The following is a 21461-nucleotide window of genomic DNA, read 5'->3' as shown; positions in this document are numbered from 1 at the left end:
TAGCAGTTCATTGAAAATTTATAAAGTGCCAGTGTGAAAGTAAAGAAAACCACCTTGGCACATGTTTTTCACAAAGTTGCTGGGTAATGGAGAAGACAAGCAATTAAAAAAGAGAAGTTGAAAACCTGAAAGCACTCTGACAAGGGATACAAATACAGCACAGAGCAAGACCACCTGGCCTTAAGGCAGTGCAAGGAAAGACATCTCAGACAAGTGGCGTTTCACTCCAAAAAATTTAAATAAAGCCTGTTAAGTGTTTGCAGCATACTAGGTCCAGAATATAAGGGAAAAGCTTCAGTGATTTACCTTCTTGGTCAGATTTTCCTTTTAGTATCAGTCAACAGGTTTGTGGGCTGGGCACAACACTAGGCTCCAAGAGAAAAACAAATCATTAAAAAGCAAGACCTACCCTTGCCCTCCATACAAGTCACTGGCAAGAAGGCCTGCAAGTCACCTGCCTCTGCCTAAGTCAATTTAATGGGTAACAAGAGAACACCTTATCTTGCTAGTTCAAACAGGTGGCTACAGTCACATCCTACTTGCCCAAGAGACAGCTGCTAAGTTTTCGCAGGGGTTGCCTGTGGCTATGTATTGCAGATTTTTCTTCCCTGAAGCAAACTGAAGCCATTAACCTTGGTTTCAATTACACCTTATTATAGCCAAAGTTTTGCTCAAGAGTCCCAAAATCCACCAACACTATAGCACCCATAAATATTCTGCATTTCCATTTCACTTAAACTACTATTTTTTTTAACCGCTTTATTGACGTATAATTGTTCAGGTTATTTAAATAGTATCACGCCACTAAATTCCAAATCTTTAGCTATCTTGGCTAGAGCATCAGAACGTTTGTCCTCACCAGCTTTAGCACAACCAGGTCTGGCCTAAACTATCATTCTTATGGAAGATCAGCAGTTGCCCCTTGGAGTTTTTTTAAAAGGGCAGTTTAATTTGTACATTTTCCAAATAATATAGCACCAAAGTAGTGCCAACAGAGAAGGCAATGGCACCCCACTCCAGTACTCTTGCCTGGAAAATCCCATGGACGGAGGAGCCTGGTGGGCTGCAGTCCATGGGATCACTAAGAGTCGGACAGGACTGAGCGACTTCACTTTCACTTTTCACTTCCATGCATTGGAGAAGGAAATGGTAACCCACTTCAGTGTTCTTGCCTGGAGAATCCCAGGGACAGGGGTGCCTGTTGGGCTTCCGTCTATGGGGTCGCACAGAGTTGGGCACAACTGAAGCAACTTAGCAGCAGCAGTGCCAAATATAGAATCTATATAAAATATAGAAGTAGTGTCTACAGGAACTCACAAACAGGAGGGACAAGAATGAAACTAACAGTCACAAAGAATCTGGATACTAATTCATGTGGGGGGAACTATGAGGACATTTGCCTCAGAAAATAGAAAGATACGAACTCCTCTAACCCTTAAAGATCATAAAAGTTTTATTTCAAAAATGTTCTCAAGGAATCTTTGTAAATTTCTTTGGATACCAGTTATACACAGGTAAATCCAAAATCTACAGCAATAGCCCTAGTAGCTCTCAGAATTACTGACACAAATTTCTACCTGCAACCTCGACCCTGACACTTGTTTCGGTCAACAGTTCCCTAACAATACGAGACATAAACTACAAAGGTAATGATCAGAGAAGAGGTGAGATAAAAAGAGGGTGTTAGGATATAGGATCTCATTCATGAAATCACAGCTGCTCCCCGTCTTGCATCTTTTGTAGAAAACCCTGATCACAAGTGCACCTACCAGTGGCACTGCAACTGCCACACCACTTCCTGATGTAACAAAGAAAGCACCCATGGCTGAGATATTATTGTGTGGGCAATGTGTCTGCTTGCAAATAGCAAGCAAATGTGTCCTTGAAGTACCAGCCAGCTGTAAAGTTCTTACAGGAAGAAGTATACAATTATCATTCTGAGTAATAATGGAGAACCTACAGCTCAGTACAGGGGTGAGGGGCACAGGGTCTGGAGTCAGATCCTAGCCCCAGGACTCTAGTTATCACACCTCAGGCAAATGCCTCCTTCTCCACCTAGGTTAAGTATGTAAATATAAACAAGCTAATACTTACAAGGACCTTTAGAAGCATACCTGCCCTGCAGTAAAAGGTCAGTACATGTGCGCTATTTACTGAGAAAGCCTGAGAAAGGCTACATGATGTTGCCCTTAAGACAGTGTGCTCTGGAGCCTCGCTTGCCTGGGCTGGAACCCAGGCCAGAGCATTTCCTACAAGTGTGACCTTGGCAAGTCACTTCTTTCTGTGCTTCAGTTTTCACAGGTGGAAAGTAGGAATAATAATGGTATCTCAGAGTGCTGTCAAGGAGTAATTAAGATACATTATTCAGAACAGTGTCCAGTTTAAAGGTTTACTACCACTTCTTTATCAAGTGACTAATTTTCAGCTGTGGCTTCTTTTTTCTCTTTCTCCAACTTTCTTTGAAAAATAAGCCTAGAAATTTAAATAACAGATAAACCTACAGTTTCACCAGAAGAGCTATACTAAGTATTAGTGAAGAATATCAGTACTTGCATCACAATTTAATCATGTTTTTTCCCCCAAATAATATCCGTTCGCTCTTCACCAATGTAGCTGGAGGTCAGACATTTTGATGCGCTCTCTGGTAATTCATCACTCCTCACCTAACCAAAGATGCCTGGGACAAAAAAGAAATCTACATTCACTATAAATACCCTAGAAAAAGAGACCAAAATCAACTGCAATACACACACACACACACACACTTTAATCAGCAAGTCGTGGGGCAGAAAAGGAACCAACAACGCTTCTTATAAGACTCTTCCTTCTAGGCTGTGAGTTGGCAAACTTTTTCAGTGAAGGGCCGGGTAGTAAATATTTCAGGCTTCACAGTTAAAGCACATCAGAGGTTGCCAGAGGTCAGGGGAATGGGACTGAATGAAGGAAAGGGAGTTCGAGGAAATTATTTTAAGATTATAAAAATGTTCTACATCATGATTTAAGATCTTAAGTCAAAGCGCATCCTCATTCCACTGTACCATGCTACCTATTTTCAGTCTCAATGTCAGGACATCAAACAAAATGTTATTAATTATTAATTCACTGACTTAGGAATTAAATGTTCTTCCCATTCCCTACCTTAAATGTGATTTCTATTCCCTGCCTACTCCAATTCTAACCCACAGTGTATTCATTAAATCCTTTTAGGTGAACAAAACCCTGATATTTCCTTTCTCTACATTCTACAGCTCTTTCCAGTCCCCAGTGTTCACACTGAATTACTATTCTTTGTATGATTCTGTAATTACTAAATGACTTTCTCCCTACTCTGCTTTAACTATGTCCATTAGATAAAAGAAAAATGACTGTAAAACTGGTAGCATCTCATTTTGAGAACTACAAAAATAATTTTGCTTCAGTCTTCTACATAACAATATTTCATTAAAGCCATATCATATTCCCAGAAAAAACTGTCTTCCTTGCTGGCATCAGAAAACAGAAGGTCCTCGCAGGTAATGAATTACTACCACAACTACTTTCCTGAACGTGTCATATCACAGATGCAATTTTTCTTTCACTAGGATTACTAGCGCTAACTATAGTGCTAATTCTAGGAAAACTGCTTAACAGAAAAGAAGTAAGTGGATGTATTTACTGTTGAAATTCAAGTTTACAAAATACCCTAATGAAAAGAGGAAGGGAGGGAGTTCCCTAGCAGCCTAGTGGTTAGGATTCCAGCCTTTCACTACTGTACCCGGGTTCAATCTCTGGTCAGGGAAGTGAGATCCCGTAAGCCACGAGGCATGTGCAAAAAAAAGAAAAAAGAAAAGAGGAAGGGTTAGACAGCAATAGCATCTAAAGGAGAGTACAAAGGAACAGCCAAGATAGCTCTGCCAGTCTGCACCTTCCCAGTTCACACACACACAGACAAAAAGTTTGGACATTGTAAAAACATAGTGGTGCTAAGAGGTATATCATATTTTGACTTTTCACCCTTTAAAAAGTCTAGCGATTCTGTTACAACTCAAATGGTTTAACAAAGTCGAAAAGTCATTATTTAACAAAAGTTGCTTTAAAAAAAAATCCTTTTACTTCATTTACAAATAACACCTACTACTGAAGACTTCTTAGTTAGGAAAGATGACCCAATTTTATTTATGTATATGTGTACATATTATATACATGCACATAGTTATATTTGTTTTTAAAAATGATTTAGTAAAATCCTCTTCTATTCAATACTGATTCAGATTGAAAAAAGTTTTTTTGTGGGATATACTCATTTTCATTGAAGCCGACTGATGCATAAATCTTGAGTTTTTAGAAGTTTCCCAAGTGAGTCTAATATGCAGGGTCCTCCAGGTTGAGAACCACTAGCCCGAACTACCAGAATGACAGCAGAAAGGAAAGAACAAATGTGAGCTTTATAAGACCCACAGGATTTGGTGCTGACTACAGAGTTAGGGGGACTTCCCAGGTGGTGTGAGTGGTAAAGAAGCCGCCTGTCAATGCAGGAGATGAAGAGACGTGGGTTGGATCCCTGGGTTGGGAAGATCCCCTGGAGGAGGGCATGGCAACTTACACCTGTATTCTTGCCTGGAGAATCCCATGGACAGAGGAGCCGGGCGGGTTATGGTCCATAGGGTCATGAAGAGTCAGATACAACTGAAGCGACTTAGTACACACACACACATATGCACGGAGTTGGGGGAAGTCAAAAGTAGAGACATTACTTTGCCGACAAAGGTCCAGATAGTCAAAGCAATGATTTTTCCAGTAGTCATGTATGGATGTGAGAGCTGGACCATAGAGAAGGCTGAGCGCTGAAGAACTGATGCTTTGGAACTGTGGTGTTGGAGAAGACTCGAGAGTCCTTTAGACTGCAAGATCAAACCAGTCAATCCTAAAGGAAATCAACACCGAATATTCACCGGAAGGACTTATGCTGAAGTTGAAGCTCCAATACTTTGGCAACCTGGTGCAAAGAACTGCCTCACTGGAAAAGACTGGCAAAGATTAAGGGCAGAAGAAGGGGATGCTGGGAAAGATTAAGGGCAGGAGAAGGGGATGACAGAGAATGAGATGGTTGGATGGCATCACCGACTTGATGGACATGAGTTTGAGCAAGCTCCGGGAGCTGGTGATGGACTGGAAAGTCTGGCATGCTGCAGTCCATGGAGTTGCAAAGACTCGGACACAACTGAGCGACTGAACAACAACAGGGATGACCACTAGGTTACTGACCTTCAGCGCAGCTGGACAGTGGTACCACTCATCATCAATGCAAAGGAGAAAACTCAGTAAACTATAAAGTACAATATGAGAAACCCTGCCTTCCCCTCTTGGCTGCACGTCCGCTAAGGCTGAGACTGTGTGTTGCTCACTTTGTCATCCCCTGCAAAGTTGCCTGTGTGTGTGTGCTGTGTGTTCAGTTGTGTCTGATTCTTTGTAACTCCATGGACTATAGACCACCAGTCTCCTCTGTCCATGGAATTTTCCATAAAATACTTTTTTCCTGATTGTGATTCAACTGATAAGACTTGTCTGCAAGTCAGTGGTGTGACTTGACACATTTTTCAAAACCTCACCCTGTAGCACTGATCAGAGGTAGAGCTGGCTGCACAGGAAATACTCAACAAATACTAGCTCATCAGCTAATTTTCATACAAACACTAGTCTGACTGGAAATGCTTCCAACTGCTTGCTAAGCCATAATCCTCTAAAGGTATACTGGGCATGGTGAAATCTGTCCACAACTGAGGTAAAGATATTTGTTCTTAAATCTGTTCCTTCTCTTCCTGTCAACAGTCCAGCCATTATCTGAGTCACCCAGACCAAGAACCCCTTGAGTCATCTTTGATTTCACCCTCTTGTCAACATGCAAACAGGTTTCAACAGCCCTATGTTTTACGCCTTCTATAGTGAATCTCTCTCATATCAGTCCTCACCAAGCCCAGTGACCCTTACCAAAGGACTGGTCATCAATTACTACAGTCTCTGTTCCAACCTCCCTCCCTCCCAAACCCATCCTCTACATTATAGCCTTTTTCACTCGCCTCAGACAATTCTAGTCATGTCACTACCTTGGCTGACACCTTTTAGTAGCCTCACCCCACGGCCCACAGAGTAAAATCTAAATACTTATTTAACCAATCCCTTCATAAACAGGCCTGTCACATACTTTTCCAACCTCAGATCCTGCTATTTCTTCCACTGAGAATTGTGACCTCTTCCCAACCCATGTCCAAAAGAGGCCTATTTTCCAAAGCCTAGCCCAGAGAAGCCCACCTTATCTCCTGCAGTACAGGCTTCCCCTGACACCCCAAACACTCACCCCACCACTTTTCTAAAACATCTCTTCCTAGCCTGAGTATCGTAAGCATTTTTCACTTTCTATCCTACAATGCAATTTCTAACACACATACTCTTCACCTCCTTTTCTGGACTGCTGCACTCCCTGTGAAAAGGCTCTAGGTCTGGCTCTTCTTCTGTACCTCTCCCGACACCCCCACTCCATACTCGTCCCACCCTCTACCCTACAGTGTCTTACTTACTAGGTTGAGTTCAATAAATACCATAAGTCCCAGGCCTACTCAGATTTAACAAGAGCGACTGTGTGGCAGGTCAAAATGTCTGGCACTGTGGTAAAAGGGTTCTTGAGACACTATTTCTTTTGAGATAGAGGTGATCCCCCTTTCAAAGCTGAGTTAACTGAGACTGAGAGCATTCATTGGCTTGTCTGTGAGCACAGCTTAGTAACACTAGGATTCAAACCCACGTCCACCTGCAGAGATTGAGCTCTTAAACACTGCGCGACTGCTAAGACTAAACTGGGCTGGATGAAAAGTAGGTTAGGCAGCCCCCAGCAGCCTGATATTATTCAGAGCACATTCATACCTGAACCAGGCAGCTTACTGGACAAGAGACTAAGGATGTAGTCTTAGTCAACTTTTCATTTTTTAGATTTTATTTATTTATTCATTTTGGCCAAGGCACACAGCTTGTAGGATCTCAGTTCCTCAACAAGGAACTGAACCCTGACCCTCAGCAATGAAAGTGAGCAGTCCTAACCACCAGACCGCCAGGGAATTCCCAGCAACTCTTCTTGATGTCTGGCAAATGATGCTCAATAATTTATCCATTCCTTCAACCACAGGCATGATTCTACGTTGGGAGACACAGCAGTGAACAAAACAGAAAAAGTCTCTGCCCTTGTGGGGGTTCATATCCCAGCAAGGGAATTAAAAGACAAACAAAATCTAGGGACTATCTCTAAAAAGGTGAGAACTGAACAGACATCTGAGTGAATAAAAGTCGACTGGCTATGTGGAGAAACTGAGGAAGACTGTTTGAGGCCAAGGGAACTGTAGGACAAAGATACTGCAGTAGAAGCATGCTGGGAATGTACAAAGAATAGCAAGGATGTTAGTGTGGCAAAAGCTTCGTGAATAAGTTAAGAAATAAGGTAACAGTGTGAACCAGCAGTCAGACTCTGCTGGGACCTGAAGGTCACTGGAAGGCTTTGGAATAAGATCACTGAGACCCACAGAAGCGCGGAGGGCGTGTGGAAGGCAGGTGTACTGCAAAGAATGAGAGACATGATCTGATTTATGTTTTAAAGAGAACCCTGGAAACAGTAAAAATAGGCTGTGGGGAAGCAAAATGAGGGAGAAAAAGTAAAATCAAGACCAAGTTGGAGGGACTTTTCTGAGTGATGGAGGACACTTCAATTAGCAGGACAGCTTCAGGGAAGTAGAGTGGAAAATGAAATTAATTTTAGGACTTTACTTAAATATCAGTCAAAGCAATATCCACGGATGGATGGAAGAAAAGAAACTTGGTTTCCACACGAGTCCCACTAAGAAGTTACTGTATAAGTCAGTCTAGGCAGGTTGTATTTACTATTTCTAAGTGCCATTTCCCACAGGCTCACACACTTGCATCACCAAAGGAAAACCATTATCAGGGAGGTTCCCATAGAGTGTGCTTACAGAGCATCCAATTGTTACATGACATGGATTTTTTGCTATTTGCTTATATTTAAATGAGTATTTCTAAACAAGCATAGCCAGCTGGATAAATTCTGATTAAAGTACAAGCAGCATTAAATAAGTTAACACCCCTGCAAAACACCATCCAGCTAATCTTTCCTTCCTGAACAAGCACCCTCAGTTTAATGAGGTAACTAGATTAGAATGATCCACTCAGAATCTTCCCAACGTCTGCGACATTGTTTCCAAAAAGCTTAAATCAGAACAGAGAGAAGGAAACTGGAACACAGAAAAGACAATAAAAACTGTCAAGTCAGTACCTCCTGACTATGCCTAACTATCTGTACTCCCTTGCCAATTTAACCCTGAAAGGATGCTTTGTTTAAGGTGTGTTCTCCAGGAGCTAGATGTCTCTCAAGGTTACCCTAACACAAATCTCAAGGCACCTGCAGGATTACCAATCAGCATATTCAGCTAGTAGGAGCTCCTCAAGCTGGAATCAGACTGGCAGACACAGCAGGTGCTCTGGAAAACTGCTGAATGAAAAATCAGCTGCTCTCTACAACTTCAATCTCAGTAATGTACTCCCAAAACATTCAACTTCTCTAACTGATGTAAAGGCGCTGGATAACCGTCACCCCACCGAAAGCCTTCCTGAACCTTTCCACTCCAACTCACTGCTCTGGGCAACAAGCTCCACTTTGCTGGCTGCCTGTTGTGTTAAAACAATATTAAACAACATTCTGTGATTTATCCAAAAACCTAGCTTCAGGGGATGCCTTAGCTTTCTTTCTATTCCTATTAATCCTTCTCTGTTTTCATACAATATTTATCTGATGTTTCCCCCACAGCGGGTATAGCTTGGAAGAAAGAGCAGACCAACAGTGGGTACACTGGTCCTGGGTATCTCTAGAACTCTGGCCTCAATTCCTTTATCTATAAAGTGCAAATGACACCCATGTCAGGCCTCCTTCGCAAGGCTGTTGCCAAGTCTAATCAAATGAGAAAAGCCTGCAAGCTGTCAGGTGCTGCCCAGAGAGAAGATTCAAGTAAAGATGGGTTCAGACGAAGCTTAGCTCAAAATCAATAGGCGAGGCGGGAGCACCAGCCTATTGCATCCATACGCAATAATCATTTCGTCGAAGAAGCAGTAATTTCCTCCAATAATGGGGTGAACATGAGAAGCACACTAGCCAGGTCCGACAGCATCACTTTAGGGTCCCTGGGAGGTAACTCCCATCTCTGGGTCTCCTTTCCCCTCACCTGTACAAGGCTTTGACAGTGAAGGATTCTAATACTGCTACGTTAAGGCAGACAGAATGGGAGAGGCCAAACTGCCTTTACCTGCAGTGTCATAAAGAAAGCGCCAGAAAGCAGAAAGCAGGTGAGGATTGGACTGAGAGGCAAAGAAGCCGAGGTCTAGTTTAAGCATATCTTTTAGGAGCAGTGTGACCTTGGTCAACTACTCTACCTAGCAAGCCCCCTCCTCCTGTCCACAGCTCTAAACCTGGGGAAAGAACCCCAGCCGACCCGAATCCCCCGGGGCCGCTGGGAAGCCCAGAGCCTACAGCGACCGCCCGTCTAGCGCGTCGCGTCGGCCAGTGACAGCCCTGGCTCACCCCCACCCTCACCCCGGGAAGAGTCCCAGGCTCTTCCGCAGGCAAGGGATGTACCCCTTCCGGATGCGGGACCTGCCAGGACAGCAGTTTCGATTTCCTAAGGAGAAGTGTTACTTCCCCCGCCGTCCCAGCGCTGCTGGTAATCAAAGGAGCCTCCCCGGCAGCCCTCGGGATCCCAGCAGCTGCACTCAGTCCCGGCACGCGACCTAGCATCCGGCTCCGGACCCCGCAGCGGTCCCCTGGGGTGGGGGACGCCGGGAGGGGCGTTGCCATAGGAATAGCGCTCGGGACCCCCGCCCGAGGCGCCCGGCAGAGGCTGGACTGGAAGGCTCGCGAGACCCGCTGTGCCCCATTGCGACCATACCCGGTCGTTCCTTCCCAGGGCTGCTTGGCCCAGCCAGCAGCGCCCCCACAGCTCCGCGCCTTCCCGCGCGGCTCCACAAAAACCCTACCTTCCGCCATGTCGGACCCGGCCCTGCCTCAGCCTCGCGAGATGTGCACCGCTCAACTGGAGCGGCGCGTAACGGAGGCCCTCGAGTCTCGCGAGAGTCATGGAGGCCAGACAGAGGGAGGAGTCGAGACGAGGTAAGAACAGTGAATGAAAGTGGAGGGGGTAGTTGGATACCCGAGAACTGAAATTCTGGCTCTCTGCTCCAAGTGCTTTCGAGGCTCTGGACTTATCACATCCTGACTGGGCTCTATCATATTCCACGCCCTAGGGAGGGGACTGAAAAGGATGAGCGCAGCGAGCATTGACTACCTTTTGGGAAAATACAGCCGTGAGAGGGTCAAGAAAGGGGTTTTCTTTGGTTTTAGGTTTGTTTGTAAAGATGTGAGAGAGTGAAGTCGGTTAGTCGTGTCCAACTCTTTGCGACCCCATGGACTAAAACCTATCAGGCTTCTCTGACCATGGCATTTTCCAGTCAAGAATACTGGAGTGGGTTGCCATTTCCTTCTCCAGGGGATGTTCCCAACCCAGGGATCAAACTCAGGTCTACCTGCATTGCAAGCAGATGCTTTACCATCTGAGCCACCAGGGAAGCCCTAAAAAGATGTGAGAGGCTGAGAGAAAAGAACCAAAGGAGACGGAAAGGCTAGTGAAGTTCAAGGTCCTTGGGGAGGCAGGATGCCCTGCAGGTATTTAGGGGAAGTGATGAACTGTAGATTTCAGGCAAGTCACTGTTTTCTATCAAGACATTGGGATACAAGAATGTGCTTGCGGATACATATGAAAGAGGGAAGAGATAAGGAGATTGCTTGATGACATCAATTTTATGCTTGAAGTTCTTAGACAAGGGAACCAAAAGAGTGAAGAAAAAGACGTTGGAAGACCTGGTTTCAGGCCTTTCAGAACTCGAGACACCTGTCTGCAGAAGCCGAGAATAAGGGGGAAAGGGGGAGGATTTGAAGATAAATTTTAGGTGCTGCTTAGGTTAATCATTACTGGGTGTGAGATGGAATGGAGAAGGAATTTGGAAACAATAGTCATAGGATTAAATTTTTGAGGAAGGAGGAGGAATTCTGGATGAGGGATATCAAGGCAATTAAAGGGGAGAGGGTATTGAAATCTGTTAAGAATAGCGGAGTGCTCAGGGAAATGGTGTTCCCATTGTGACAAGAGATTGAAGATGTGACAAGAGACTGAAGACGTGGGGGGAGGAGGAATGGACAGGGAGGTATGTAGAGCTGCATTGAGTAAGCAGCCCTTAGACTAAGAAGCGCAGGGGAGTACTTGCCAGACCCAACAGAGGGGCCATAGGCTCAGTGCTTCCATGTCAAGAGTGGTGAGCCCTTTGGGACATTGGGGTAGCCAGGCAGAGGCAGCCTCATCTGTTATCCTAAGAGTGCCCTACAAATATATTCTAGGTCATACCATAAAAGTGCTCAGGAAGTAATGCCATAGCTGATGGCTGGGTTTGTATCATACGATTTATTTTTGCCCCTTCAGCACTAGCTTAGTGTCTGGCATATAGCGGGTGCTCAAAATATTTGATGAGCTGTTGCTGTGAGCTATACCAGGAATCAGGAGAACTGGGTTCAGAGTTGACTTTGCTGCTGATTTGTAGTGTTGATCATGGGCAAATCTCTGCAAGGTCTAGGCCGTTTCATCAGCTTCTCCATCGATTTCAAGAGGGAATTTGACTAGAGTAATCATGACCTCCTTTTAGAATCTGATGAAAACCAGGGATCCTCTGCTTTAGAGTAGTACACATGTAGGAGTAAACAAATTTTGCTTGGACTAGATGCCCACAGTCAAACAAGAACTCATCTTAAGGGATTTAATCAACTCAAGGGCCTTTACCACCTTATCACAGCCTAACTTCAAGAAACCCTCTAACAGAAGTGAAAGCACTCTTAGTGATGTCTGTAATATTAATACAGCCCTGTCTCTGGGCCCTTGTCTTCTGAGTAGACTTACTGGCATAAAAACTCTGGACTTAATACATCCTGTGAAACTAAACATCTGGAGTACTCAGTGAATTACACCTTACAGGCTTGGATGAAGCTACATTAGATGGGATCTAATATATAGACATTTTGAGAATTCTGAGCACCGGAACATGGTTCATTTTAGACCTAATTCACATCTTGTTGTCTGATATAGAGGAACGTTGTGTGGAATTGTCTCCGACAGGGAGCATGAAGTGCAGGAATAGTTAAATGCTGCCTGCCCTAAGAGCACAGGGGAACAGACTGTTTCTGGGGAGGCAGTGTCATTTCATGGTAGAACGGGAGGGAGGCAATCACTAAGCTGGTAGTCCCATGAATTGGGTTCAAGTACTGGCCTCAACACATTAATTCTCTATGTGACCTTAGAAAAACTGTTCCTGAGCTAAGAGGTAAAGCACCCAGTAAGGGAGTTTGTGAAACTGAATCCCGGCCATGAAACTCACTTGCTCCAGTCTTGATAAATTAATCTGAACCCGTTTATGCCTGTGGATCCTTCTAAGGATTTGACTAGACCCTTTACAAAAAGAAAATCTAGCACAAGCCTGCCACAAAGTGGAGGCTCAATGAACAGGAACTTGACTTCTGGTGCTTGTTCGGAATAAGGGGAGGGCACCATGCTACTACAGTTCCTCACACACACAGTACTATTATAGTTGTTCCTAATGGAGACTGCTGGTAAGGGAAAGCCAAGTACCTGTCTGTGACCTTCCGTGCAGCTCCTGTGTCCAAGATGTGTCTGGCTGCCTTTTGTGAAGGCCTTTCCCTTCACCTTCAGGTGAACAGGATTCAAACTCCTTGATCGTTTCAGTGCAGCCCAGTGGGGTGTGCAGACTCAGTGGAATAAAAAGCCTTGTCCTACACCTTGGCAGCCAGGTGACACCATCTGAAACTTAGCAACCAAAATTTCCTTATCCTGGAAATACTTAGCTGTAAGAACTGAATCCTGTTGAGGTTTGCAGTCCTCCAGAAAATGAAAATGTTTACTTTGGTGAAGTGTAACTCTAGAGAGAAGTGGAAAATCAGCGAGTCCTTCCTCAAAGCCTAGGTAAGGCCTTGTACACAGTAGGCACAGTCAAGAACTGGTTCATTTGCATTGGAAATGACATCCAAATAAAACTTTTTTGCTATATACCTTGAATAGATCATTATGCTTAAAACTGACATTTAAAGTTTAGGAACATCATCTAGACCTTTCTGTAACAGTTTTATTTTGAATATATTTTTCAGAAAAATTAAAACTGAAAAATGAGCCACCATTTTCCCCAAACTGCCCTCAAGGAGGATTTTCTTCTTGTGATTAAGAGATCTGGTTCCGTGTTCTTTTCTGAGTTTGTAAAGAAGAGGCCTTAAAACCACTGGCAACTTCCATCAAGAGAGACAAACTTTCAACAAACCTCCAAACCCATACAACTATATTTAAGGATGCAGGGTAAAAAGCTGAATATTCACATCCTGAATCCTGTTGGAGTTTGCAATCCTTCAGAAAAAAAATTTTAATTTGGAAAAATCAAGGGGAAAAAAGTACACAGGTCTTGCCTCATTTACCACTAACTTACTGATCCTGGGCAGGTTATCTGGGTCAAGTTTGCCCATCTGTTTAGAGAAGGGAAGGCGGTGACTGAGATGGTGCCTCTGGGTCTCTTCCAGTTCACTCACATCTGAGTCTGGGTTCTTTACCTTTTAGCTTATCTTCATGGTAGAGCCAGTTTAAGCTACAGACAAAAACCCCAATAATGCTCTAACAGGTGCTCGTTTTATTTTACATAAGGTTCTAAATCAGCATGCATGAAATTCTGATGAAGAATGGTGGCTGGCCCCGTACTGGAAAATTTAAGAGCATCACATGAGATTGGAAGTCAAGTGAACTTCCTACCCTCTGGTTCCTTCTTTAAATGAAGTTTTAAAAAGTATTTATCAAGATTCCCCAGTGGACCCTTTGGTATCATGTGCTGTTTAATAGAAAGAATACCGTAACTTTGGAGCCCTGCATCCTAAAACCAAAACAGCTCATGATACAGCCTCTAAGTCATCATTTATTGATTCATAGAGCACCCATCACATGATCCAGGTGCTTTACAGTACAGTAAACATCACAACAGAACTCTCATATAAATACAATCAACAAATTACAGGAAAAAAAAAAACTGGAACGAAGCAACATTAGGTCAAATTTCAAAGATGCTAAGAAGTGGCAGTACACAAAAGGTAATTCCACCAACTGGAGACCAGATGGGCAAAGATACACAGGCATGACAATCCCAAATGGGCAGATTTATAGAGGGTGAATGAGCATATAAAATAAAATTTCACAACCAAGAATGAAGGCTATTAAAGATACTATGACACCCGAGTGATCACAGAACTAGTCGAAAAACCTCACAAAGATATTACCTTGTAGTGACAAGGAAACCAACCTCGTTTGGATTTTAAGCTCACCAAGAGGCCAGAAGGCCACGGCAGTCGTCCATATTATTATGAGCCCAGATGAAATCGATAAGCCTTTACAAGAAATTGGAGTAAATTTAGGAAACAACCAACAGTTCTACAATCCATAAGACTATACAGGTGTTGTTGATAGTTGGCACGTGGTCAGGGAGAAAAATCCTTTCCCTAAAGCAGAGGACTCACCTCACACAAATGATGAGGCATTGCTGGGACAAAAGCCACTGGAATCAGTGTCACCTGAGTGTGGTTTAATATCAAATGTAGAGCCATTTAGATTCACACTGTCAGATGAACACTGGAAAAGGCACAGATGACACCTTTGACAGAAGAAGCTGAAACATCTCTCGAGGTTTATGTTTCCATATGTAGCACGGTCAGGGCACCAGGTGGTAAAGGGCATCAAGAGGTTTGCTCATTTCTGGCTCTCCAACTCCCCAAGGTCTAGTCCTAAAAAACACATGATTACACCAAAGTAACTGCATTTAAGTGGCACTTAAGAATTCAAGAATAGTTGTCCCTGAGTTACTTGGTCCTTTGCTCCTCCCTGAAGAGTCAAATCCCAGGTTTTAACTCAAGAGATTGCTAGGAGAATTACAGCCACAGGAGAGCAAAATTCAGACTCAAAAAAAATTCAGACTCCATCTTGCCATGAACCACCATCACGCGGACAATTTAAGAATAAAAAGGATGTCATTCGAAGTCCCAGGTAGGTATGCAATACTGGTACTTTGGGGAAACAGTGCTGACAGTCTTTGAAAAAGTAAAGTCACAAGTGAAGTTCTTGGAGAAAACTGGCTGCAGTGACTCAAAACAGTTTCACATTAAGCCATCACACATTACAGGCTTTTTTTCTGTTTGTTTTTTAATGCTTCAGAGTGAAAAAGAGGCTGAGATTTAGAAAAATCACTCTCTGACTACATCCTCAATTATTTCACTTTAAAAAAGACACGCGAAGTTTGTAAAGGACTGGCTACTGGCAGGAATCCTTTCATTCTGTCAAAACATTTCTCCAAACCCCACAAAGCAGAGATGCACCAGTTCTCACTGATTCTCACAATTAAACACCATGTCTCATCAGGTACTGTCTCAAGTTCTGCCCCTCCTATGCCAAACACTGTCCCAGTCCCAACTTCACACCAAACACGAAGAAACCTGGGCCCACCTTTAACACTGCACATGCTTATTTTACCACTTCCTGAAACTGCTTTAGAAAACTTATAGTATGAAATATACTTATGCTCAAACAGTTAAGAAAAACCCAAGTGGACTATGTCAGTGACAGAATCAGCATGTCAAACAGCAAAGCATTTATCGCTCTGTAATGCTTTGAGATTCATATAAGAATCCACAGAGAGCCCAATACACATACTGCCATGGCCGTGTGGTTTTCAAGTATTAAGTTTGTTTGCATAAGGAATCAACCTGAGATTTTTCTAAACTGCACTTCTCTGACACTCATTATTATAACCTTCATTCAATACAATAAAAGCCAACAACTTGACAAATTATTGGAAAAAAATTATATTTTGGAAGAACTCACTACATAAGGTGACAGAATTCCAAAATCAAATTACATGAAAATATACATCGCAATTTCTTTGTACAATAGGTGAGAAAATTCTGCAGTATTAGAAGAATAGAGGCAAAGAAATATGAAGGGCTAAGGGGAAGGGTACGAGGGTAAACAGCATTTTTAATAGCAAACCCAGAAGTTAAGTAGAAAGCCTGTAGCTGTGCATGCTTTATTCATCCAACCTTCACATTAGGTAACTGAGGGCAAAAATAAAACCAAATCAGAGTTTTGTGTTGTTGGGTGTAAATTTCAATCATTTTAAGTCTGAATTGAATTCAGAACTAACTCTTTTTAGTTCCTAGGGATAATGACTGAATTCAAGAGCTCTCAACGACAAAAAAAAAAAAAAAAAAAATGTTATTGCTGTATCCAATCTGAGAGATGGGTGCAGGTACAATACAAAAGGGACAAAGCACCTAGTGATGACCGCTCCTCTGAAGTCATCATTAAAAATCAAGTAGTTGCTTATTGAGTACTTCGGTATTTGAACTAAATGATTTGAAAACTTCCTGGCAGACAGAAAAGATAAAAGTAAAGGGGAGTGTGTCAAAACAAAGAAGATACAAAAGTTTAGTAAGTGGAAAGAGTTTAATGAAGCCTCAATGGTTTAAAGGAAATTAAATGGAAACTTTTAATCCTAATTGCTTTTTATCTGACATGCTTTAAGGAGTCTTTTAAAACTGATAAGAAACAATGAATAGGGAAAGAAAACCTGCTAAAATTTTTTAGAATTTACACGATTCTTACTCCACTACAAGAAAGCATTATTTGGTACAGGTGTATTTGTGGATGTACATGAACAGTATATATATTATCCGGATCATGTTGTGCTATGTACAGGTCTTTACAATTCTTCCTGAAGGTTAAAACAGTTCATTAGAATTCAAAATGCGTAATCATCTGTAAGTTGGCACTTGTTAGGCTCTTGTCAGCATTGATACTGGCATGTTTTATTGCAGCCCAGTTCCAGCCAGTGTTTGCCAACTTGTTACAACAGAAGTCCAGCAATAGGTGGGTAGAGTGCAGGAAAAACAGTGCCATGTTTCTCAATTGGAGACCTACAAGAAAGCAAACAGCATTATATAATGAATTTTAAAATTACACAAGGATTAATTGATTAGCAATTTTTATTTGTATTCCACTTCTTGGGAAACAAATTCTTCAATTCACTTTAAGCTCACTTTTGCCCATGTCCAATATGGTAGCCACATCCAACCATTTCATTTTAAATTCAAATGATAGTTCATAAAGTTTTAAATTTAGTTCCTCAGTCACACTACCCACATATCAAGTGCTCAGTATGTCTAGTGACTACCATACTGGATACTGCAAATATAGATTATATCCACCAGTGAAGAAAGTTCTATCACACAGACTTAACTTAGAGACTTCTCTAAGTTCAGCCCAAACCTACTTTATCCATCCAGCCTCCAACAAATGATCTTCTCTCCCAATTAGAGTTATCTATTGTTTTGTATCTGCTGATCTCATGTCTTCAATTAGATTAGAAGAACCACAGCTAAATAAAAACACCTGTCACCTTATGGAGTGCTTATTATGTGCCAAGCAGTATACAAAGTGCCTTAAAAACTCATCTCATGTAATGCTCATATTGACCATATAAAGGGGTTTCCCCCATTTTACAGAGAAAAGAAAGACAAGGTCACTGAGCTAATAAATGGCAGAGTTTTCTGTTCAAAAGGTTAACAAAACACTTTTTTCAGTTAAAAAAAAAATCCAGTGAAATGATTAAGACTTTTTAGAGATTTTATTATATGAATGTGTCCTTTGAACTATGTAAGGGGAGCACAAGAAAGGAGAAAGGGAGAAAAATGCCTATTACTGTTACATCAGATCAAGCACTTCAGAAACTTGCGAGTCTGTATCACCAGCCAAGTCATTGTTGGTCACAAAGAAGACCCATACATAAGGACTGGAAATCCAAGGGATATAATTTTAAACTCCTAACAAAGAAGCCAAATGTACTTATTAGAGCCAGCATGACAAATATTTAACTTACACCAGATATGTGGAAAGTTCAATGTGTCTTCTAAATCCCCATATGAAGCTATCAGTATTACAGTCACCCAAATTGAACTATACCAAAGCTCTGTAGTGGGCAGGAAGAAAGCTGTGGGCTTATCTATGGCCAAACATTTGCCTGTTGCTCGAATCTAGACTACCTCCTAAGACAGCTCCTGAGAAGTAGAAATGACTGCTAAATTTCTCCCCAAAGGGCTCGTACCAACCAGTGTAAATGATCCCCAGCAAAGTCTGAATCCACCAAACCTTTCACCAGCACCAGGTTCTATCCTTTGCAAACAGATACACACATTTTATTAGAAAATCTAAAGGTACAGACTGACTCTCAAGAAAATTGTAATGAATAGGATTGTAATTTCCAGGTTATGTTACTTAAAATGTTTTTCCAAAGACTATATACCACACTCAAGTTAATCTCTGGCCAGTTAACTTCTCAGGGCTGAAAAAGAACTGGGTACAGAGCTTAGTTAGGCATTCAGTAATCACTCTCTTATGATAAGAACCAGAAACTTCAGGGCCACAAAATAATCATTTAAAAACTGTTTCCAGGTGAGGTTTTAAAGAAACATACTCCAGGGAAGACGGACTACAGAAAGTCATTAATTACCTAAAGTCAGACATTCAAGCCTTTTTTTAGTGAGGCATCAGCTTTAAATAGCTTTCGCTTCTTCAGCAGGAAGAGAAAAAATTTATTTCCCCTCCTTTGAATAAAACATATCCTAAACAGAAAAAAAGCCTTGGTAGAGCAAAAGCAAGTTTGCTGTTCTTTTCTCTAGAAAGAAAAATTCTAGAAGCTGAATTTATCTAATACTCAAATAAACAGTGTTGATCTATAATAGTCATTTTACATTTATAAGCATATCCCATTTCTGGTTTAAAATAAATCTGTGTGGTATTATTAAAAATCACACCATTTTTATATCAACTTTATGTCTTTATGAAATAACTTAAGTATCTGTTTTTTTGCCTTAAACCTAAGTCTTAACTATTCTTGATTCCTAACCTACAAATCTGGAGATGGTTTAGCTTCAAAGTTTCTTATTCCATTTATTTCTAAAACTAGAATCATATCATTAATTTTCCATGTGGCTACACATTTTAATCTTTTAAAAGGCCTAAAAAATAAAAAGCAGACAAGCATGCTTTAAAAAAAAACACAAAAAAACCCACTTTTTGATGTTAAAAGGCAATAATGAAAGTAATTTCTCACTCAAGGGTAAGTGTCCCAATAAGCTCAACCATTCCTAAGTGAAAGCAGTCCATAAGTTAAATAGCTTTATATCAGGGCATTACCTTTCACACAGATGATTCCAAAAGTTCCACTTCATTCTACACTGCCACCAAGTGTGGTGGCACTAAACAACTCTTCCCCCATCACCAGTCCATCCTTCTCCCCCAAACTGAACTATTCTTATTCTTTTCCTTATGTCATCCACTTTGGACCATTCACACACATTTCCTTTCTGAAGTCTGTAATAGCTCACTCTCCTAGCTCTTCTCCTGGTGACCAACCAGCCCACGTATTTCTGTCCCCAGCGTCTGAAGGATGCCTTGGCCCTAGTAGTACTGCTCTCTATACCAAATGAATGGACATGTCTACTCTGGAGACTTCTAGGCTCACTCACAGCCCTACTTTAACCTCTGTCCTAACCATTCAGTATTAGGCATGTGCTGACTTTCTTACAGCCACGCTCTGCTACCACTCCCACTAAAGCTCTCCATGTGGTTTAACATTTCTGTGCCTGGTCTAACTGGCCAGGTAAACAGTTCATTGGCCTGGATGATATCTATGGTACTCTAGAGAGCCCCTTCTTTCCCAAGAGAACAGAGCCTTTGGAAATATTCACTAACAAGAAATGAAATGAGCTCAGGGTATACTGTTCTTGGTGTTACCTCTCATTCCAAGATTTAAATCTTAAACCTTAATAACATGCAACTGTTAAAAGGGAAGCACATATATATTACTGACATTTGATATTAATAAAATATCAAAAGACAACATTAAACGGAAAGCACAGAGTGGACACTATGTATACACTTGCGTTATAGACACAGACAAATAAAATCACACTTGTATGTACATGGGTGTTGGGGGGGGTTCGATTTCTGAAAGATTAAACAATGGTTACTTCTGAGAACTGGTGGGCCGAGATGGGAAAGAGGTTTACTTTTCCTTACATATAGCTGCAGCTCTAAAGGTAGCAGTCAGATTCAGAGGAAAATGAGAGACAGCCATGATATTTATGGGTAAGAAAAGATGTTTCTAGGGAGATCAATAGTCAATTAAGTTCAAATGCTACAGAAATTAAAAACCAAAACTAAGGGACTTTCCTAGAGGTCCAATGGTTAAGACTTCATGCTTCCACTGCAGGGGACACAGGTTCAATTCCTGGTTGGGGAACTAAAGCCCTCATGCCACAGCCAAAAAACAAACAACAACTAAAAACCTCATCAAAACTGAAATTAAGCCTTTGAATGCAGCAAACAGGCAGCCCCTGGTCTCCTTACTACTTTAGTATTCTGTGGAGAAGGAAGGTGAGCCAAATATGCTGGAAGACTGACAGTTAAGAAAAAAACAAGGCAAAGTCCTTTTGTTTCCTAGGTCCCTCTCTTCCTCCCTAAAGTACTACTGCAAAATTTAAGAATTTTATGTATTTCTTCTAATCCTTTCTTTTTAAAATATTTTTATTATTCTGTCAGCTACAACAGAATGGTGGGTTTTACTTTATAATATATATAAATGGTATCCTTCTTTTTTCTTTTTATCACATTGCTTCTCCTATTCAAGACTGTTAACTATGTGATTACATATAACTAAGTCTACATTATATATTTTCATTGATTAACAATATTGTAGCTGATATTAATAATAACTGATTAATTCTGATGGGCCTTTTGAAAATTACACACAGTACTAAAAGCAATATCCTTGTATCCTGTCTCTCTGTATACATGTACTAGAGTTTCTCTTAACCTATACACCTAAATTGCAGGATATGTGTTTTCAAACTGACTAGATATCATCAAATCATCCAGTGTTGACAGAACAACCTCACTTATGCCAGGAGTTCAAGTATATACCATTTCCTGAAATCCTCACCAACACCTGGGTTTCTTGAACATTTTGATTTTGACAACCTGATGAATTTGATGTCGTCCCCTGCAGCTTTGTATTTCTGCTTCTAAATGCAGTTGAATTACTTGTGGCATGCATAACAACTATCAGCTTTCTTTTTGCTTCTATTATTTATTCATATCATTTTCCTTTGTGCTGATATTCTCATTGATTTTCAAAATTTTGTTGTAGACAGTAGATAGAAATCCTAAATATTAGATTAG

The 21461-nt window shown here is 41.5% G+C and overlaps 2 protein-coding genes across 3 annotated transcripts in view; both read right to left on the bottom strand.

Moving 5' to 3' along the window:
• ANKFY1 (ankyrin repeat and FYVE domain containing 1) overlaps positions 1-10106 on the bottom strand; it is a 67497-nt gene extending 57391 nt beyond the window's left edge. Inside the window, exon 1 of one of the 2 annotated variants that reach the window (XM_065908469.1) lies at positions 10063-10106. In XM_065908469.1, coding sequence (XP_065764541.1) covers positions 10063-10072 — 10 coding nt within the window. In that variant the 5' untranslated portion in view covers positions 10073-10106. Of the gene's footprint in view, positions 1-306; positions 340-10062 lie in introns of those variants that run through there. The other variant, XM_065908470.1, reaches the window with a different exon arrangement.
• Positions 10107-14074: 3968 nt separating this feature from the next.
• The window catches only part of UBE2G1 (ubiquitin conjugating enzyme E2 G1), an 88104-nt gene continuing 80717 nt past the window's right edge, over positions 14075-21461 (bottom strand). Inside the window, exon 6 of the mRNA XM_065908476.1 lies at positions 14075-17137. The gene's annotated coding sequence lies outside the window, so the exon portion shown is untranslated. The remainder of the gene's footprint in view (positions 17138-21461) is intronic.

The sequence above is a fragment of the Muntiacus reevesi genome, chromosome 18 (genome assembly GCF_963930625.1).
Source record: "Muntiacus reevesi chromosome 18, mMunRee1.1, whole genome shotgun sequence".
Lineage (NCBI taxonomy): Eukaryota > Metazoa > Chordata > Mammalia > Artiodactyla > Cervidae > Muntiacus > Muntiacus reevesi.
This window is presented reverse-complemented; position numbering and strand designations above follow the sequence as displayed.